Source organism: Loxodonta africana, chromosome 6, assembly GCF_030014295.1.
Source record: "Loxodonta africana isolate mLoxAfr1 chromosome 6, mLoxAfr1.hap2, whole genome shotgun sequence".
Taxonomy (NCBI): Eukaryota; Metazoa; Chordata; class Mammalia; order Proboscidea; family Elephantidae; genus Loxodonta; species Loxodonta africana.
The window spans coordinates 118100744-118120246 of NC_087347.1; the positions used below are offsets into that span (position 1 = coordinate 118100744).

At 35.5% G+C, this 19503-nt stretch overlaps 1 protein-coding gene across 1 annotated transcript in view; it reads left to right on the forward strand.

The window, feature by feature from the left end:
• Positions 1-18322, forward strand: part of ACTR3 (actin related protein 3) — an 83402-nt gene extending 65080 nt beyond the window's left edge. Inside the window, exons 9-12 of the mRNA XM_064287277.1 lie at positions 7547-7639; positions 7838-7963; positions 12183-12266; positions 13340-18322. Of these exons, the coding sequence (XP_064143347.1) occupies positions 7547-7639; positions 7838-7963; positions 12183-12266; positions 13340-13435 (399 nt within the window). The 3' untranslated portion in view covers positions 13436-18322. The remainder of the gene's footprint in view (positions 1-7546; positions 7640-7837; positions 7964-12182; positions 12267-13339) is intronic.
• Positions 18323-19503: the final 1181 nt, after the last annotated feature.

A 19503-nucleotide genomic window follows, 5' to 3' on the forward strand; every position in this document is an offset into this window, starting at 1 on the left:
GTTGAATCCATTGATACAGAGATGTGAATTGTTTTGGAGACAGGTGAGTTTATTTCAGTTTTCCAGATGAAAAAAATAATATCTAAAGTAGGTCAATGAGAATGAAAAAGGTGGTAATGAAAGAAAGAAAAGAATAGAACCAACAGGACTTAGTGATTGCTTAGATGCGAGAGGAGTAAGAATATGAAGGTTCTTTGATGATCCTAGGTTTGTAACTTCAACTAGATACTGAAATTAAGAATTTTGAATGGGAGGAGTAGGTAAAGTAGAAACAGGAGATGAGTTTATTTTGCATTTTTAAAACAGTTCGAAATGAGTTGTGTGTCCTGGAGTGAGCACAGATGTGATGTCATCACCATATATGTGGCAAAGGAAGAAATGAACAGAGGAGAGGACGTAGAGCAGGAAGAAGATGAAAAATGAGGCCTTAGCAAAGACTAACACTTAAGGAATAGGCAAAGTAAGAGGAATCTACAAAGAATATTGAAGGATACAGAGGGGTAGAAGCCAAATCAAGGAATTGTGGTCATAAAATTGAGAGAAGCGAATGTTTCAAGGAGTTGAGGTTAAATAATGCCAGTTGCTGTCTTGAGGTAATAGAGGAAAACTGGGAAGTACTCATGAGTTTTTAGCACCCATCCTAGCAATTTCAGTGGAATGATATGATAGAGGCAGCATGTTGAATCAGTGAGAGGTGAAGGATTGGAAATAGTTTGAGCATTCTCAGAGGTAACTATGAAAGAAAAGTGTGGTGGCTACTGGGAAATAGTAAGTCAGTTACAATAATAAGACTTGTTTTTAAGAGGGGTTACTTCAGTGACAGGAAGTAAGGTGTTAAGTATGGTGCAGGAAAATGTGGAGTTGGGGAAGGATGGGCAAGGAAGTAGACAGTTGTGGAATTTAATTGTCATAGTTCACAGTTTTAATTTTTTCCATGAAGTAAAATCAAACTGATGTGTTGGGAGGATTGAACATAAAGTGGAGGGCTTGGAGAGGATAGTGCATTTTATAATCACTATTGAAAGGATTGAGAAAGTGACTAAGGAATGGATATTAATAGCATTGAGGCACCACTGAGGTTATTGTTGTTAGGTGCCGTTGAATCAGTTGTGACTCATAGCAACCCTGTGTACAACAGAATGAAACACCGTCCTATTCTGCACCATCGTCAAAATCGTTGCTCTGCTCCAGCCCATCCTTGCAGCCATTGTATCAGTCCACCTTTTTGAGGGGCTTCTTTTTTGCTGATCCTCTACTTTACCAAGCATAATGTCTTTCTCAGGGACTGGTCCCTCCTGATAACATGTCTAAGGGACACGAGACACAGTCTGCCATCCTCACTTCTAAGGAGCATTCTGGCTATACTTCTTCCAAAACAGATTTGTTCATTCTTCTGGCAGTCCATGATATACCCAGTATTCTTTGGCAACACCATAATTCAAAGGCGTCAATTCTTCCTCAGTCTTCTTTGTTCATTGTCCAGCTTTCGCATGCCTATAAGGTGATTGAAAATACCATGGCTTGAGTCAGGCACACCTTAGTTCTCAAAATGACATCTTTGCTTTTTAATGCTTTAAAGAGGTGTTTTGCAGCATATATGCCCAACATTGTATGATTTCTTGACTGCTACTTCCATGGGTGCCGGTTGTGGATCTAGGTAAAATGAAATCCTTGACAACATCAGTCATCTCTCCATTTATCATGTTGTTGCTTGTTGGTCCAGCTGTGAGGATTTTTGTTTTCTTTATGCTGAGGTGTCATTCATCCACTAAGGTTAAAAATAGGTTAGGTACCCCAATTTTTAGTTGTTCAGTAGTGTCCAGACGCTGTGGGGAAGGAGCTGAGGGTTTTGACAAGGCAGAGGTTTGAAGTGTTGCAGCATTAGCTGGGGTGGGGCTGGGGAGACAACAAATCCAGAAGGCTGAATAGAGGTGGAAAGATAGGCAGGGACTGGAGATTATGATGAATTGGGATGTAATTATAAATTGGGAACAAAGGAATGAACCCCAGAAGAATAAGGAATTATGGTTAGACTGGTATACTGGAGTTTTATTTTAAGATTTTAGAGGGCATATTTTCTTTGTTAAGTATTTTAAGAAATAAAAATTAATTAAAAAATATATGCACATGGTTTTGAATGTCAGATGAAACTGACAGACTTAGAAGAAAAGCTGCAGCTTTTCACCCCCTTTGTGTTTCAAGAGCAACCTCTCTCAGCTCCTTTAGCTATTATTGCTCTTCTGTCATCTCCAGGTTTCTGATTCTATATACTGTGGTCACATTGCTGTTTTCTGACATATCAACATTAGTAGTTTATTTACTAACATTATTTTAGGTTAGCTGAATGTTTCTAGACCCAGTTTCCCCCCAGCCAGTCCATGTGTTAGGTTATAGTTACTGAGTAAATCAATGGTATTATAGTATTTATGGTATTACACCTGTGATGCTAGTTCACTGCTGAGGCTAGTGGTGTAATGTGACTACTTCTTTTTCACATAAAGTATAGCTCTTCCTAAACTTCTGCCTTGTTTCTTAATTCGCTTTTTTTTCTGGTCATTCTTTCGTCTATTCATTGAAGTTGGAATTAATTGCCTACTTGTACAAAGTCAGGAAGTGAACCTGGGGATCTCATTATTCCATACAGAAAATTTTAAGGATTTCTTTTTTTAAAACTCAGTTTTACCTTTCCTTGTGTGATTTCTTACCCCTTCAGTTCCTGTTACTTCTTGAAGGTTCTACAGAGTGAATTGATTCACTTACAATATGCCCCTCTGGTAGCACTTAGGATGTAACATTCCATTTTTTTCTCCTAGACAGTGAAATACTTTATTGTTTGCCTGTCTCCTCTTTTTGTCCTTGGACATTTTCCTTTTCATTTTTAATTCCCTTCCTGTCATTTTAGTGGGGATTCAGAACGGTGGAGAGTCACATGTAATTTGGAAGTCAGAGCAAATTTTCCTCTCGCGTTGTTACACCAGTGAGTGGCTGAAGTAGAAGTGGATTAAAGGTCATTGAGTTAAGGGACAATTGCTCTGAAGCTGAAATGTTTATTCTATGAGAAATCTGTTATTTCTTTCCCCTTTTTAAGGTTATTAAAAATTGCTGTGTATGTGCACAGTTTAAAAAGCCCTACTTATACAAGTTCTGACAAAATCCTGGAGTGCCCTCCATATTTCTCCCCCTATTTTCCACTCCTAGAGGTAATCACTTCAAACTCTTTAGTTCATTCTTTTGGTAATTGCCTTCATTGTTCTAAATTGCTTGGTTATATTGCAGTATAACCTTGAAAACATTATGCTAAGTGATATACTTGCAACTTCAGGTTTTTTTGGTTTTAGTCATTTTCCGTCGATTCTGGCTATTGAAGAGGAGGATTGCCTTTTCTATTCTTACTGCTCCATCACACGTAGTTCATATCATTCTAGTAGTTACATTGTAATTTCAATTAAGTAAAAGTTCAGTGCTTGTATTTTTGTGACCAGAAAATTTTATTCACATCTGAGCCACATAGTTAACCTTGAAGTCTTTTCCTCTTTTATACTTGGTTTTCCATGGAGTCATTAATAAGTAGTTTGTTTAGTCTTTAAATAATTATCATTAATTCACCTTCAGACTCTTTCCATCAGTTGTATAAATTTTCTTTCAAGATATTCCCATGAATAGAATTTTTTCATCAATTTAATCTTCTAGAACCTCTTTGATATGCTCCAGTGTGAGCCTGTTTCCTTCTGCGCTTAATATAGTGTTCTGTATTTTCACCATCATTCTGGGGATATCCTTTGCTTCTCTCCTGTGTTGGGTCCTTCTTTCCTGTATCTCATGTCTTCCTCTTCACTTGTGTATTTTGGTGGAAATCATCTACCAATAGGGCTCCTGATAAAGGATGCACGGGGATGAAAATTTTTAAGATCCTGCATGTCTGAAAATGTATTCATTTTTATCCTTACAGTTGTTTGATAGTTTGAGTATAGAATTCTAGATTAGAAGTCATTTTACTTGAGCATCTTGAAGCCATTGCTGAAATGCTTTCTACCTTTCAGTTTTATAACTCAAGATTAAAAATATTCTGATTCTTACACCACGTATAGACCTTTTTTTCCCCCTCTCCAGATTCTTGTAGGATCCCCTCTTTGTCACTAACATTCTGAAAGTTTTTGATGTGTCCTCATGGGGCTCTATTTTCACCCGTTGTGGTGGGCACTTTGAATCTGGAAACTCATGTTTTTCTAGGAAAATACTATTAAGTTATTTAATTGATGACTTCCTCATTATTTTCTCTGTTCTGTCTTTCTGAATCTCCTGTTTTTGGGATACTGGACTTTTTATATTAGCCTACTTTCCTGTCATCATTTCTCTTTGTCTTTTTGTTTTAATGTACAGGTGATTTATTCAACTTTATCTTCTAAACCTTTTATTGCTTTTTTTTTAAATTTCTGGTAAAATATACTTAATTTTCAAGAGCTTCACCCATCCTTGCTTTTGAATATTCCTTTTTTTTTTTTTTTAATGCTACTTTGTGCTTATTTCAAGATTGTATATCTTAATGGCTCTCTGAGGGTGTATCTGTGTGTGTATTTCTTTTTTGTGGTGAGATATACATAACAAAATTTTCCATTTTAACCATTTGTAAGTGTATAATCCAGTGGTACTGATCACACTCACAGTGTTGTAAAAACATCACCACTAGTATTGATTTTCAAAACTTTTCCATCACCCCAGACAGGAACTCTGTACCAGTTGAGGAATAACTTCCCAGTCCCCGTCCTCCCAGTAACCTCTCTGGTAACTGTGATCTACTTTATGTCTGTGCATTTGTTTATTCTTTATCTTTCATATAAGTGGGATCATATATTTGTCCTTTTGTGCCTGGCTTACTTGATTTAGCGTAATGTTTTCAGGGTTCATCCAGGTTGTACCTGTGTTAGACCTTCATCCCTTTTTATAGTGGAATGATATTTCATTGTATGTGTGTACCGCATTTTATCGTCCATTCACCTGTTGGTGGACACTTGGGTTGTTTCCACCTGTTGACAGTTATGAGCACTGATACAGTGAACTTTGGTGTAGAAGTGTCTGTTTGAGTTTTTTCTTTCAGTTTTTTTAGGTGTATTCCTAGGAGTGGAATTCCTGGGTTATATGGTAATGCTGTGTTTAACTTTTTGAGGCACCGCCAAAGTCTTTGAGAATATTAATCATGGTTTTTTCTTTTTTTTAACTTTTCTTCTTCCTGCAGTCTTTTTTCCAAATTGAGTTTTCTCTTTGTTTTGATCCGTATGTTTTTGTGCTAGACACTCTCAGCTATCTGATAATTCTTGCAGGTCCACTTTAAGAGGGACACACTAAAAACCTAATTGGAAATCTGAGTTTTGTGAGTGGGGCTTATTGACCATGGCCTTTTCTTTGGAGAAATTTTTTAGGTCTTTTACAGGCAGTCCAGTTCCCAGAGAAGACTACTGCCTGGAAGGATAAAGGCTGGAAGCCAAATAGGGAAAGAGGGCTGGCATGTGTTTGAGCAGCAGGCGGAATTACCTTCACCAAAAATTCCCCTGCTTTTAATACTTTTCAGCTATATAGACGAGTCCTAGAACTCTCTGTTTTATTCTCTTTAGAAAACAGATTTACCAGTTTTCTCCTGGGGTGGGGAGGAAGCAGTTGTTTGCTTTTTTTGGAGGGGATCTGGGACTTCAGCAGCTTTTCAGACAGATTTTGAACCAGCCTTCCTCCCTGTCCGCCTTCTACCTCAATTTCAGAGTGACCAAAAACCAAACCAAAGCTGTTGCCATTGAGTCGGTTCTGACACATAGCAACCCTATAGGACAGAGTAGAACTGCCCTGTATGGTTTCCAAGGAGTGCCTGGCGCATTTGAACTGCTGACCTTTTGGTTAGCAGCCATAGCTCTTAACAGCTACGCCAGTGGCATAATCAAGTCTTTGAGGTGGGGGTGGGGTGGTGGTGAGGATTTGTGATATGAAAAAGCTTAGTTCTTGGCTTTCCCTACTGATGACTTATTAAGTGTTTTGGAGGATCTACAAAGTCTTGTCCATCTGCTTTCCAGATTCCAGTTAAACAAATTTTGTTAATGTTTCTTCCTCTTCTCTCCACATTTTTGGAATTATGCCTTTTAAAAAAGGTTTTCTTTACTCTTCATTTAGTAGAGCTTTGGAAGAGAGCACAATTAGAAATGTGTGGTCAGTTCACCATGTTTTCCCAGAATAGACCTGTTTTTTGTATTGTATGAATTGTGTCACTGCCCAAGTGAGCGGAAAACATTTTAGGATCCCCCCCCCCCATAATTTTAGACACTCCTGTGTCCCGGCTCCCGTATCATTTGAAGGATTCACTGTTTTTTGTTTGGGTTAGATTAAAAAAGTGTGAGCATCTGAACTTTCCAGTGTTGAACACTGAAGATATAGATAGCGTTTGAAAACTTGTTCATGTTTTTATGTTATGTAGTTTCTCAGAAAATATACAGTATGGTTTAGGAGAGCTCATAGGCATGCATATAAAAATAAATGAAGGAGAAGAAAGCAAGCCTTCCCTAAGTATTTTGTATTCTCTGTGAATAAAGCTTCTTTTTTGTGTATAGTAGTGTTGGCCATTAAATCAAGTTTTTAAAATTTATTTTCAACCTCATATTTCCATTTCCATTGTGATTTTTATTGTCAAACAATTTTTTTTATCTCTCATCTGCCTGTGTAGCCAGTCTGTTTTGAAAAAAATTTCTGAGAAGCATGCTTTATAACACATACATTTACTACCCCAAATAAACACATTAGTATTTATCATATTAAGGATTTTTTTTTTTTAAGAAATAAAATTTCCTTTCTCTACTTCTTTTCATTCATTCTTCATCGATCTCCTGAGATAACTGCCGTCCTGAATTTGGTGTATATATGGTTCATATTTTTACATGTACGTGTATCCATAAAACACATTGTTTTTTAAAATGTACATAAATGCATTTTTTTGAAGTTAGTGTTTTAAAAAATGAGTTTTGCTTCCAAGTGTCAACTACTTAGAGATTGTTTTAACTGTTACTATGTGACATATCATCATATGGCTATGTAACATTTATTTCATCCCTTATTAATTAGACTTAGGTGTTATTTTTGCTTTTACAAACAAGGCTGCAGTGAATACGCTTTTATGAAACTCAGTGCACATGTGTGAGTTCCCTTGAGTTTTAAGAAGTGAAGTGAATGGTGTGCGCATTTTAACTTTATCAGATATTGCCAGATTGCTCTCCAAAGTGATTATGTCTATATATACTCTCACCAGCAGTGTACAAGAGTTCCCATGTACCCAGACTTTTGCCAACTCATAGTATTTGTGTGGCTTTACATTTTTTGCCTCTTGTGATGGTTACAGAATGGTATATATCATCATTTTAATTTTTTCTGAAACCTTATTTTTCTTTAATTTGAATCAGAGACTAGAATTGATAGCTTCTAAAAGTCTTTGTGAACTGAAAACATTGTTAAATTTGTTGTGATGTTTAAGTCAGTAGTGATCCAATCTCTATCTTATACCCAACTTGTTTTTCAGTTTGCTAATCCTGACTTCACACAGCCTATCTCAGAAGTTGTAGATGAAGTAATTCAGAATTGTCCTATTGATGTCAGACGTCCTCTCTACAAGGTCAGTAGTTAGAATCCAATTGTTATTCAAGGTCATACTTTTAAAAAAACTTACCTTACTATCCATTGTTAAAATATTAAGTTAAAAAAAACACCTTTTTTTAAAGGATATAATAGAATTTCAGTACTAAGTATTTAAAATTTATTCTTCTTTTTTAAGTAAAGGTCATACTTATTTTTTTCTTCTCCACTAATACAGAATATTGTCCTCTCTGGAGGCTCAACCATGTTCAGGGATTTTGGACGTCGCTTGCAGAGAGATTTGAAAAGAACTGTAGATGCCAGGCTGAAATTAAGTGAAGAATTGAGTGGTGGTAGATTGAAGGTTGGTTTTCTCAATTATTGGTGGGAAGGTTGAGGGTGCCTTGTTTATTGTAGTAGGGCTGGTGAATATTTGCCAGTGTTTATACTTACTTTCTTACCTATCAAGTACTCTAATGAAAAGTGGTTGTAGATCCATGTCCATGGTGTTCTTGAGAATTGAGTCCTCCATTGTCTGCATTTCTGGAAAATTGTCTTAGTTACAGCTGTCAGATTTTTTTTGATACCTCTCTCACAGATAACTTGTATATACTAGATTCTTTGCAGTACTCCAGAGATAATATTCTCTGTGAATCTCCTAAATTATAAATATCACGAAAGCAGGAGAAAGCAGAGTCGGGAGAGATGCTGTTGTTTTTTTGGCTAAGCACGCCTTCTCCCATTGTGAGGGCAAACAGCGGTTCGTCCAGGTGGCCGTTCTGTGACATGTCCTGGACCTTCGGGCTTGCTGTCAAAAAATCAGAGTTCTTAATTTTAAATTCTCAAATGTCTTGCTATATTTATGAGACAAATTTTTAGCAAATTTTATGTTTTATCCTTGTTAAATGTAGAATGTTGAAGCAAACCATTGATACAGAGGATAAGTTGCTAAATAAAATACACTTGTTTCAACTTGGAAAATTACCAAAAAATGAGGGCTCCACCTAAAACTACCACAGTCATTCAGAATTACTTAAAAGTAAAGAATATCAGTCTAGAGTTTGCTGCGTATTGAGAAATCGCATGACAACTGTTTTCAGCATCTAAACTTTATTTTAAATAAACTTAGTCCTTTATTACGTGAGCCTAATGCACATTACACATTTTTCAGTTTTTATTAGAACTAAGTGTTGAAGTAAATTGATTGTCTTAATAGTTTGGTTGTAGATATGTTAAGTAGTGGTTTAGTTTTTAATGACTCATTCCAGTTAAAAGGTATATTTTTTGGATGAAAAGTGAAATATTGTTGCGCCTCTGTCTCTGTACTGGCATGACTTCTACTTTTAATCAATCTGTTCATGTAATGTGTTTTTATAATATTGACCTTTTGTTTCTGATCCACCCCCCCGCCCCAGTCCCAACCAATTCGTTCACCTACCTAAAAAAAGTCAATGAGTTTTACCAGTGCACTTTCCAGTTCTCTGTGCTGAGAGTCATACTGATCACGTTGATTATGTGAACATAGCTTGTGTCGTTTTTTCAATTTTTTATTTTACGTTTTTGGTTTTCTCAATTTTTATTAGAAGACTTATGAAGTTGAAGTAAGTTGATTGTCTTAATAGTCTGGTTGTGGATATACTAAGTAATTCTCTAATTGTTAATGATTCATTCCAGATAACATGAAATGAAAACAAAAATGTGTGTTTTTTAGTATGGTATTTTAATAAAGTAAAAACTATTTAACGCATTTTTAATCTTCTTGTACATTTTTAAATAAAAAATGAAGAATTTTTCCCATCAGTGATACCAACTCTGTGCTGACATAAATAATGATTTAGTAAAAACTGTGTGCTGGAAGACTCTGCCACTTCCCTTTCATTTTATTTAATAATCGTTTTTATAGCTCTTCATAACATGTCTTCACTTTTATAGCTCTTCCTAAGGTACACCTTTATATACTATATCTGACTTTATTCTGTATTTAAATCTGTAATTTTTAATGACAACAAAATAGCTTCTTTTTTTTCAAGTAAGCCATTTATATATTTTTTCAATTTGGTAAATATATAACTAATATATATATATATATATATAACAAAAATTTGCCATTTTAACCATTTTTAATTGTAGAACTCAGTAACATTCGTTATATTTATCGTATTGTATAGCTGTGACCACTATATATTTCCAAAAGTTTTTAATCACTCCGAATAGAACCTTCCCATTCCATCTTCCTCCTAGCCTCTGTTAACCACTAATAAAGTCTTTATGTGTTTGCATATTCTGGATATGTCTGGATATATCATGTAAGTGGGGTCATACAATATTGTCTTTTTTGTTTCCGGCTTATTTCACTTAGCATAATGTTTTTAAGATTCATCCATGTTGTATCACGTACCAGAACTTCATTTCTCTTCATGGCTGAATATACCACATTTTGTTCATCCATTCATCCGCTGATGGACACTTGGGTTGTTTCCACCTTTTGGCTATTGTATATAATGCTGCAGTGAGAATTGGTATACAACCATATTTTTTTATGAGATGTAATTTTTTAAATCATTTTATTTTGAAATAATTTCATACTTCCAGAAAAGTTACAAAACTAGTAAAAGGAATTCTCATATACTGTTCACCTAGATTCCCCAAATATTAACATTTTATTACATTTGCTTTATCATTTTATTTATATGAATACTTGTATATACACATATACATACAAAATTTTTTTCTAAACTATTTGATAGCGAGTTGCAATACACCCCATTACCCATATATGTTTTAGCGTGTCCTTTCAACACGTTATAATTATCATGAAATCAACCTTCATACAATGCCTTTATCTAGCTATAGATCTAATTCAAATCTACCAGCAGTCCCACTAATGTCTTTTACAGCAAAAGGAAAAAAAGGTTTTTCCCTTGTTCTGGATCCAGTCCAGGGTTGCATGTCTCACTTAGTTATGCCACTTCAATCTGGAATAATGAGTAGTTTTTGACTTTCATGTCCTTAACATTTTTGAAGGGTGCAGGCCATTTATTTTGTAGAGCGTTCCTCACGATTAGCTTCAGATTATGCCCTTTTGGCAGTAATGCCACAGAGGTGATGTTGGATCCTTTGCAGTGAGTTGTTGGCAGTGGACATATGATGTGATTTGCCCCGTAGATGAACTTCGACCGCTTGGTTAAAGATGTGTCTGCCAGGTTTCTCTGCTATAAAGTTACTATAGTTACTGTCTTTTGGTTTCTATTTAATAAGAATCTTATGGGAAGATGCTGTCGGACTAGTAATTATCCTGTTTCTCGTCAACCACAAGTTTTAGCATCCATTGCTGATTCTTGCCTAAAATAGTTATTACTGTGGTAGTTACCAAATGGTGTTTTGCAAATTTCACCATCCCTTCTGTGTTTTTAGTTCTCGTTTTACTGTAAGGAAGAGCTTTCCCATCTCATTCATTCATTCCTGAACTCATGGTTTCTCGTTCTATGGGCTGTAATCCCTTAGTATCATTAATTTTGACACTTAACTTTTCTCAGGTTTGGCCAGTGGCTGCCATTCAGAGTGCCTCTTGTTTCCTTTTCATGCAGCCCCATCATTCTTATAGCATTGCCTTACTTTCTGGCACAGCTCATCTTGTGCTTTCCCTGTTCAGGCCCTGAAAGTCAGCCATTTTTTTCAAGCCACGCTTGTTTTCTTTTAGTGGAGAATGCTCTTAAGAAACTTAAGTTTTAGGTATCTTAAATGTGCTCATTAGTACTGCTCTCATTGTTTTCTTATCGGCTCAGCTGACAGCTAGAATGTGTGTGTGTGTGTGTACCCACATCTATGTCTAGTTCTCTAGCTATATAAATGAAAAACTATGAGTTCATCTGTTGCCTCCAGTTCCAGAATAAATATCACAGGGTTTATTCCAGATTTCTGTTTTTCCATATTTGTAATTCTCTTCTCTGACAGAAATCTGGCTCTCACTATTCACTATATTTATGTTTTGCTCAGTCCTAGAATGCATATATAAACCAGACCAAACCGATTGCCATCAAGTTAATTCCGACTCATAGCAACCCTATAGAACAAAGTAGAACTGTCCCATAGAGTTTCCAAGGAGAATACATACATAGTTTCAGAATTGTTAATACCACTGTGAAAAATAGCTCTACTAATTTGACTTCAATATTTGGTTAGTTTTTATCTTCAGCATGAACGTATATAGTTAAGATTCTGTGTTTCCAAGTCCTTTACTTCATTCTGCGTGTTTTTTAAAATAGTACTAGTGTAATTTGTTTCTGTTATATCCCAATTTGCACCATGCATCCCCTTCTTTTTAAATTTTATTTATTTTTGAATCTGTGGAATATTAACATGGTTCTAAAAATCAGAAATGTACAAAATAGATTCCCCCTCCATCCATTCTGTCCTGATCCATCCCCTCCACAGTGCTTCCGCTCTGCCTGGGCTGTAGATAACCAGTGTCAGTTGTTTCTGGCTTATATCTTGTGAATTGAGTTTAAATGTTATTTTTGTGTACGTGCATTTAAGGTGAGAGAGTTGAATTTACTACTGAAGTGATCTGATGTCTTTTTCAGCCAAAGCCTATTGATGTACAAGTCATTACACACCACATGCAGCGGTATGCAGTTTGGTTTGGAGGATCAATGCTGGCTTCCACGGTACGTAGGATGAAGCTTACTTTTAAAGTTTATTTTTTTAAATAGCAGAATCCATCAATACTTAGACACTTCAGAAGAATAAGGTAGATTCTTCTAAATTTCATCTAAATATTAAGAGTAGGAAAATTTTTAAATTGGATACACACACAGTATTTTAAAAAGTAGAAATTTGAATTTAATGTTCATGTTCTTAGCTTACTAAACATCTTTTTAGAGTGACTGTTTTATACTAGGTTTAAATTTTTCTGTAGGGAAAGTTCTTTTACCCTGTGGTAATACAGACATCAGCAAGTTATTTTTTCTGTGCAGATATTTAAAAGCTTTAAGGTAAAAGTTATCTGTTTTATTGCATAGGAAGTTGATGTTTAAAATTGAGTAAAGGGAATTGCACTAAGAACCTTCTCCCCAAATCAGAACAACTTAAAGCTTCTTTGGTGCTTTATTCTGGTAATGTACACAGTATTAAAAGGAAGCGGCTTTTATCTGAATTACTGAAGAACTGCATAACCTTGAACTTAAAACCATTCAGGAATAGGAGGCAAAAATGATACTGTTCCGTGATTGTAGTTATCTTCAGTTGTGCTATGTAACCTAGCTGAGTTTGTAATTTTCCCCTTTGAGAAATGAGGTGACAGAGCGCATAGAATGGTCTGTCTTTACCAGACATTGAGTGAGGAAGGCCACAGTTGGTTCTGTAGCATGACGAGGAGTAGTTTACTCTACCTTTGGTTAATGCTGTCACTTGAGATTATTGGTTCAGCGCACACAGCACGGGAAACCCGTAGTAGAACAGCCTAGACATTGGAGACTCGACCTTCCATTCCTCACAATGCCATAATCCTAGGAAAAATAGGTGTTTGGGGGCAGTGCACAGGAGAGGCATATGTTAAATGCTCCGTTTCAGCTCTGATACAGATTTATAGCTGAATTTAAGTCATGGTTGCTGGAATTTTATAAGCTTAGTTCAAGTACAGTGGGTGGTCTAATAAAAAATACTTTAGATTTAACCAAAACAATTATTTTAAAGGTTAAGGGTTTTTGACCTTTATAAAAATATGTTCTTTTATTTTCAGCCTGAGTTCTACCAAGTATGCCACACCAAAAAGGATTATGAAGAAATCGGACCTAGCATTTGTCGTCACAATCCAGTGTTTGGGGTCATGTCGTAAAACTGACTTCATAGTTATTGGGGTTAGGGAGGTGGGAAGAGATAATCTTTCTGATTGCCTGTTTTGTCTGGATGACTGGTTTTGAGGTTTTAAACCTGACTTGAAATAATAAGACCAAACATAATTATACAGGAATATTTTAATAAGTGTATCATCATGCGAATGTAGAGGAAAGCCAAAATGATTAAGTGTTTTTCTTTAGATTGAATATTTGAATCTTATGTGTCACAAAAAGAAGTGGGTTTTAGTTCTTTGTGTGCCCTGATATTTTGTATATTATTGAATTATCCAAGATTTGATGGGATTTATCAGTATGTAGATAGCTCTATAATGCTTGAATTGTACACTTCTTAGTGTACAGTGCAAGAGCTTGTTTATATTTCATACTTTTTATACTTTGAGGAAAAAAAGTCGAAGAAAAACTGTAGTATCTGAGGAAAAAAAAAGTGACCAAGTAAAGGATAAATTAAAAAAAATAATAATAATAACCTCATGAGACTCGGCATACACACTCAATGGGATTCCAGTTATTACCAGTTGCTTCCATCCCCCTCCGCCGTCCACCCCAGTGGTTTTCGTTGCAAGTGCTTTTGGAACTAAGAAGCTAGTGTCTTGGATTAATTGATGCCTGCTAGTGCTTCTTGATTACTCACATTCTGTTTTTTGCTCTGAAAGAAAAGTAAAGATAAGACTGTTGTTGGACCAGTATTGCGGTTCCGTAGTGTCATTTCTTATAAAAAACAAAACAAAACAATAATTTGATTATCAAAATTGGTGTATTTAAAGTCTAACACCATTCTAATAAAGGCACAAATTTCTTTTTAATACTTGTTTCAAGCTCTTTAATCTCTTTATAAGTTAACTAATAAATCTGTTTTCTTCTACCCTCTGTGGTAGTTCTTGAAAATCACAACAGTTGGTTAGCAAGCTGACTTTTTTATGTGCTCTATACAAATAATTGTGAATTTTAATATGTTGAGTGCTTTCATTTTGATAACTGGATCTCCATTTGATATTTTCATTTGTATAAGTCATTTGCAGTTTGAAAATTTTTTTAGTGCCAGTCCCTGACATATCATGGAAAGTTAATTTTCTTTGCATTTTAAAATATCTGAATCATGAAGAAAAAGTGGTGAAAATAAATTAAAACTGAATTACCTTTTCTAATTTTTTTTTTTTTTGAAGCAATGTAATTCTTTTTTGTGTTTGTGTATTTGATGATTTCTATTCTTGTTGGAACAGTGGTATCCACTGGAATCTATAATGCGTGGCAGAAGATTTCTTGTGAGCTTAACATCTTGCCAGTTATTTATAGAATACTAAAATGGGAGATACTATATAGGGTTTTTTGTAAACAATATTGTGTTTTCGGTGAAGGTTTACACAGCAGTTTAGGTTCCCGTTCAGCAATTTCTACACAAATTGTTCAGTGACATTGATGACAGTCTTCACAATGTGTGAACATTCTCATTATTTCCTTTCTGGTTGTTTGTTTTGATTAATCTAGTTTCCCTGTCCCCTTAAACGTTCTCATTGTTGACTGTTTGGTTTTTGTAGGATTTTTAGAACTGAAACAGTAACATCAGTGAACACTTGAACTCCGCTATCCATGAAAATAACCAATAAGATTAGTATACCTCTGTCCAAAAGTTAAAGACCAATTAAAGTACTTTTGTTGTTTTTTACTATATAGAACTGGGGAGTAAACTTTAGCTTTCATTTAGAGTGAATCTGGATTTTAAAACTTTATTAATCGTTTATTTGACTCAATTCTTTGAGTGTGAGAGTAATGAACAGACTGTGTCTAGTAGTAGTAGTTGTATCAAAGATCTCTTTTTTAACTTGAAGAAACATTAACACAAACATTGTAAACAAACTAGTACCAAAAAGTATTTGGTGAAAAGTAGGTTTTTTTGCCCACCCTAGCCTTTCCTCGTCATTGTTGACTCTTTGGTTTTATTAGAAATGTCTTTATGTGGTCTTATAATTTTCTGTGCTTTTAGAAACCTATGCAGCTCCCTTATTTTACATAAATAGGGGCTTACTGCTGTGTATACTCTTCTGCACTTTGCTTTTTCAAAGATCTTTTGATACAGAACTAAGTTGATAAGCATTGAAGATTTTATCCTTCGGGCTTCCTCAAGTATTATTAGTGTTGTTATAAATACTTTTTTTCCACCTAGGATGGTTGAGTAGTAAATGAATAATCTAGCAAGACATGTTTACAAAGCTGTTGGTTACAATCTCAGGCATATGTGTATAAAGATATTCTTAACTGGTTAATATGAAAATGTGAATGCCAAAAACTTAACTTTAAGCTTACACTTACTTGGAGAAATAAGCCTTGGCCTTTCCTGTGTGGTTCCTGATACCCTATCCCTATTGCTCTACTTTTAGAGAAGTGAGCTATAAAATGGTAGAAGCTGCACTCCTGCTTCTTTACATCTCTCCTGTGATTATATAACATTTCTTCAACTTACAGCAACTGTGGTTGTAAATGTGCACTTGGTTGGAGTTTGGCAAAGATGAATTCAAATTTGGACACTGATTCAATGTCAGGCAGCATTAAAAAAAAAAAGCCCATTTTTGTTAAGTCTATTCTGACTCATAGCGACTGTATAGGACAGAGTAGAACTGCCCCACAGGGCTTCCGAGGAGCGCTTGGTAGATTCGAACTGCCAAACTTTTTGGTTAGCAGGTGTAGCTCTTAACCACTGCGCCACCAGGGTTTCCAGGCAGCATAGTACCTTGGAAAAGCACTAAACTGAGGCCAGAGATTGAAATTTTTATTGTGGTTCTACTAGTTGGTGATATAGATCCCTCAACTTTGGTTTTTCCTTCCTTCTTTTTTGGTTGAAACATGGAAGTATATTTGCATAATCTTGGAGAAATTCCTTTACCTCTCTGGGCCTTAATTCAATTTATATATAAGATAGAGGTGTATACTGGATTAGCAATGCTGTTTTTATGAGTTGTGAGAATATAACCCAGCTTTTTCATTTGTAGTAGTAAAAGTGTTACCAGTCCATTTTTAAAAGGCAGGGCTTTGATCAATTGGGAGAGATAAATGGACACAATTAAAATAGTTGATCATTACCTTACTTGATGCCTTCTCTTTAGCAAGCAAGCTTTCACAATGTAACTCTTAATAAATGGCATATTCTGTAAGTAATCACGCTCTTCTGATCTATCTTCCTTTCTGATGGGAGATAAGGTAGTTGCGTGTTCAGGTGCCCAGTACAATTTTTTGGTTTGTTTTTCAAGCTACTTCAGATTGAAATAATGGAAGATCTTAACTGTTCTTACAGATATTTCTAAAAATATCTTTAGGTAATATTGTGAAATATACGGAATGATAGGCTATCTCAGTCTTTGTTCTGTGTAGTCATGTGTCGCTCAACATCCGTGATACGCTCTGTGAGATAGATGTTACATGATTTGGAAGCTGTGTGAACACCATATTATTTGCTGGGACAAATAACGTCCCTCTGCAAGCTACTGTCCATTTAATATCTGGCAGTGCAGTCGCTTTGTGTGTAAGACATACTGTCTTAACGTGCAGAAAGCTGCTGTGTTCACTACATCCGGTTATGCCTGCTACGTCCCGTTCTCCGATCGAAATTGCTGAACTCTGTTATAACCTGCGACCATGTATATGCGGTCAGGCGTTGCCCAAACAGATGTTACGCAGCACGTGACTGAACTTATTTAAAAAAAAAGTTTTAGTGACTATATCTGTATTAATAGAAACTGTCTCTCAGGTAAACCTAAGGATATACCAGAGTATTTATAACAATATTGAAGAAATTATTTGCAGTTTAAAAGCTTATCTATATAGTTGTAAAATGTTGCTGTTCCTCTAAATACTGGGTTGTAAGTAATAAAATCTAGTGTTTTCCTGATTTTCTTGACTCCTGTAACCCCTACTCCTTGATCTTTTGTAGTTCGTAATTACCATGCGTATGTATGTTTTATAGCTCTGGTGCAGTACCTTCTTTAACTGTTAGTGCCCAGATTACCAAATCAAGTTAATTGGGTACTAAATATATTAACTAGAATACTTGTAAACTGAAATACATGCAGAATGTAGGAGTGAAACTTCTCCTACTCAGATAGAAATCTAACATTTCAGTGTAATAGCATTTATTATGTATAGTTGGCTAATGACAGAGTTTTTATCAAGAAGCTATTGAAAATTTCACAACACATCCCGAAAATAAGTACTTTCTTTTTGTATTAGGTCCTTACCACATCTGAGTTGACCTTTAGCAAGAATTTATAGATCTCTTAGAGACTCCGAGAAGATTTTTAGACTTCAGTGAACAAGGAGTTCTGCTACTCATGGTTGATAACTCCTCAATACTGGATAGATGCTTAACCCTCTTCTGCATAATTTGTTTTCCAGTATACCAGACCCTGTATTATAACCCGTCTTGATAACCTAAACCAAGGAGCCTGGGTGGCGCAAGTGGTTTACAATCAGTTCTAACCCACTCAGCAGCTCTTTGGAAGAAAGGTGTGCTGATTCGCTTTCATAAAGATTATGGCCAAGAGAGAACCCTGTGGAGCAGTTCTACTCTGAAACGCACGGAATCGCCATGAGTCACAATCAACTCGATGGCAACAATTTTGGTCTTTTTAAAATTTTAACAAAAATAAAATCTGTGGTTGTCTTTGGTATTCTCAATGCCATGGTCTAGTTCAGCTGATGCATTTGGAACTTGGGAGCTGAAATTAAATTTATTTGAGTTAAGGATTGTATCAATGTTCCAGTGGTCACAGGAGCAATAAAAGAACAAAGATAAAAATGAATGGTTTAGAAAAAGTGGCAATTAAAAAAAAAAAAACCTGAAAGAGGAAGAGTAGTATTCTGTTTGAGTCATCAAATGTTTATTCTTGACTGTTTTCTGTTGTTCACAGCACTTTTGATGACATACTTTTTGCATATTAAAAAATAAAATCAAAATCAGGTTTCACATTTATGACTCATGTTACCTGTATACAGTATGAAATTTAGGGCCTTCAACCCCCTGAGTCATTTATTGACCGGCTCCTGTGGTTTAGGTACTCTACTGAAGCATTCCTTTCTGAGCTTAGAGGATAATGTAATACTAAAAACAGTCTCAGAGGAGTGAGGAATATTTTGTCCAGAATGGATTTCAGAGAGATATCACTAGCTTAGAACTTCTCTTTATGAAGATGATTGTTACTGTTTGAGGAAAAAAATCTAGCTATGTAAGATGACAGTTGTTACAAAATAAAGTGGGCTTATGGTTGAAAATTAGTTATTTTGTGTGCTCCTGAAGTTTTTACTTAAAAATAAAGATAAATGTTAATACCCAACACCAGTTGAAGAAAGTAGAATCTGTCTTACTCATTTGGTATTTCTAGTACCTTTATGTATTGCATGACACATAGTGGTGACTCAGTAAATGTTTGACAGATGAATGAATGAATAAAACCCATTTTTCATTTTGAAAATAAAAATGAGTCACGTCAGTATTCAGTTGATTTCTCATTATTTACAGTAAGGTTTTTTTGTAAAGTACTTGTGAACACTAAATTAGGGAACACTGAAACAGCCTTTGTGCATTGTTGTTAGGTGCCATCGAGTCCATTTGATTTTCAACTGATAGTGACCCCGTGTGACAGTAGAGCTGCCCCGTAGGGTTTTCTTGGCTATAATCTTTGCAGAAGCAGATAGCTGGCCAGGTCTTCCATGGAGCCGCTGGTGGGTTCAAACCTCAAGCCCATCAAGAGGCTTGAATTTTTGCTGTTTTTCCGCACGCGCATATGCACAAATGAGCACAAAAGTGCTGCAGTATTGACTGTGAGGTTACATTTTCGTGAGTAGGGGAATCCTCAGGTAGGAACTTTGCGGGTAATGAGAATCTACTGTACTAGTGACTGTTCCTTTAAAAAATCCATGTTTGCCAGGGTACTACATTATCTATCACGCTAAGGTTATGCCTTAAAAATGGCGATATTTTATATAAAACAGTGGGGAATATTGGTAATCGTACATATTCTGAAGTAGGTCTTACATAGTTCTTGGACCAGGTTTTTGG